This window comes from Vigna umbellata, chromosome 4 (genome assembly GCF_029865625.1).
Source record: "Vigna umbellata cultivar VRB3 chromosome 4, Vumbellata_1.0, whole genome shotgun sequence".
Lineage (NCBI taxonomy): Eukaryota > Viridiplantae > Streptophyta > Magnoliopsida > Fabales > Fabaceae > Vigna > Vigna umbellata.
The window spans coordinates 46451267-46452375 of NC_142168.1; the positions used below are offsets into that span (position 1 = coordinate 46451267).

Below are 1109 nucleotides of genomic sequence, written 5' to 3' on the forward strand. Positions count from 1 at the left end.
ATATTGGAATGGGTTATAGGAATGAACAATTGTGATTTAAGAGTAAAATTTTTCCCCAAGGTTGTGAGTGATGGTTTTCCCGCATTACGAATTGCGAAAGGCCTCTGGAGTAGGGGAACATTCCCTTTCTTAAGTGAAGAATCATGAAAAAGCCCCCCTCTGGTTTATTTTTAATCAGATCAGTATCAGGAGAAAGATGATCCTCCTTCCTCTCCCTCCCTCCCTGGTGACTTCTGGAATCTTTGGCAATTCTTCTTGCACTCCAATCTGAATCATCAATGATCAAATATTCAACCGTTGCTAACATCCCACGCGGGTTTTCCGGTCACCATCTCCATGACGGCGCATCCCAACGCCCAAATATCCGCCGGCGGCTCATATTCATTATCGTTCACCGATTCCGACGACATAAACAACGGCGTTCCCCTGAACTCGCACTTCCCTTGTTTCTCCCCCTTCTCCTTGGCGAGCTCGTAGTTCGCGATTTTCACCTCGCCGTCGAAAACGAGAACGTTCTGAAGCTTCACGTCGCAGTGAACGAAACCCTGCTCGTGAATATGTTTGAGCCCTTCCATGATAGACCTTGTGTATCGTCGAACGAAAGGCTCCGGGAGGCTTCCACCATGTTTCTTGACCCTGTCGGTGAAGGACCCTTCGGTGGCTTGTTCGAAAGAAGATCGCACTTTTGTTTCTTCCCAACCCTAAACCTCAACTTCCCTAATTCATTTCCAACTTTGCCCTTGTTAAAAACGTGTTTCTACTATGTATACTTCATTTTTTAATTTAAAAATTAAAAAAAATATAATTCACTCACGTTTTTAATGCCACGTAATAAAAAATTACACACTATCAGCATGCCACCTAACATCTTCTTTAACGTCGTTTGATCACTTTAACGAAAAGTCTTTATTTGATTCAATTTTACAAAAATAAGGACTCAATTGAGAGGCTGAAAAAGAAAGGGACCTATTTGAGATTCTGGGCGAAAATAAGGACGTAAGGAGACATTAAACCTATAATATAATATAATATAAATTAAATATAAATTAAAATTTAATTTTAATTAAATTTAATCTAATAAAATATAATTTTATTTTATTTTTAATTAC

The 1109-nt window shown here is 39.1% G+C and overlaps 1 protein-coding gene across 1 annotated transcript; it reads right to left on the reverse strand.

Annotated features, from left to right (window-relative positions):
• Positions 1-290: 290 nt before the first annotated feature.
• On the reverse strand, positions 291-575 carry LOC124844365 (mitogen-activated protein kinase kinase kinase 20-like). The gene has a single exon (XM_088112925.1). The coding sequence runs from the start codon at positions 573-575 to the stop codon at positions 291-293; it is 285 nt and encodes a 94-aa protein (XP_087969051.1).
• Positions 576-1109: the final 534 nt, after the last annotated feature.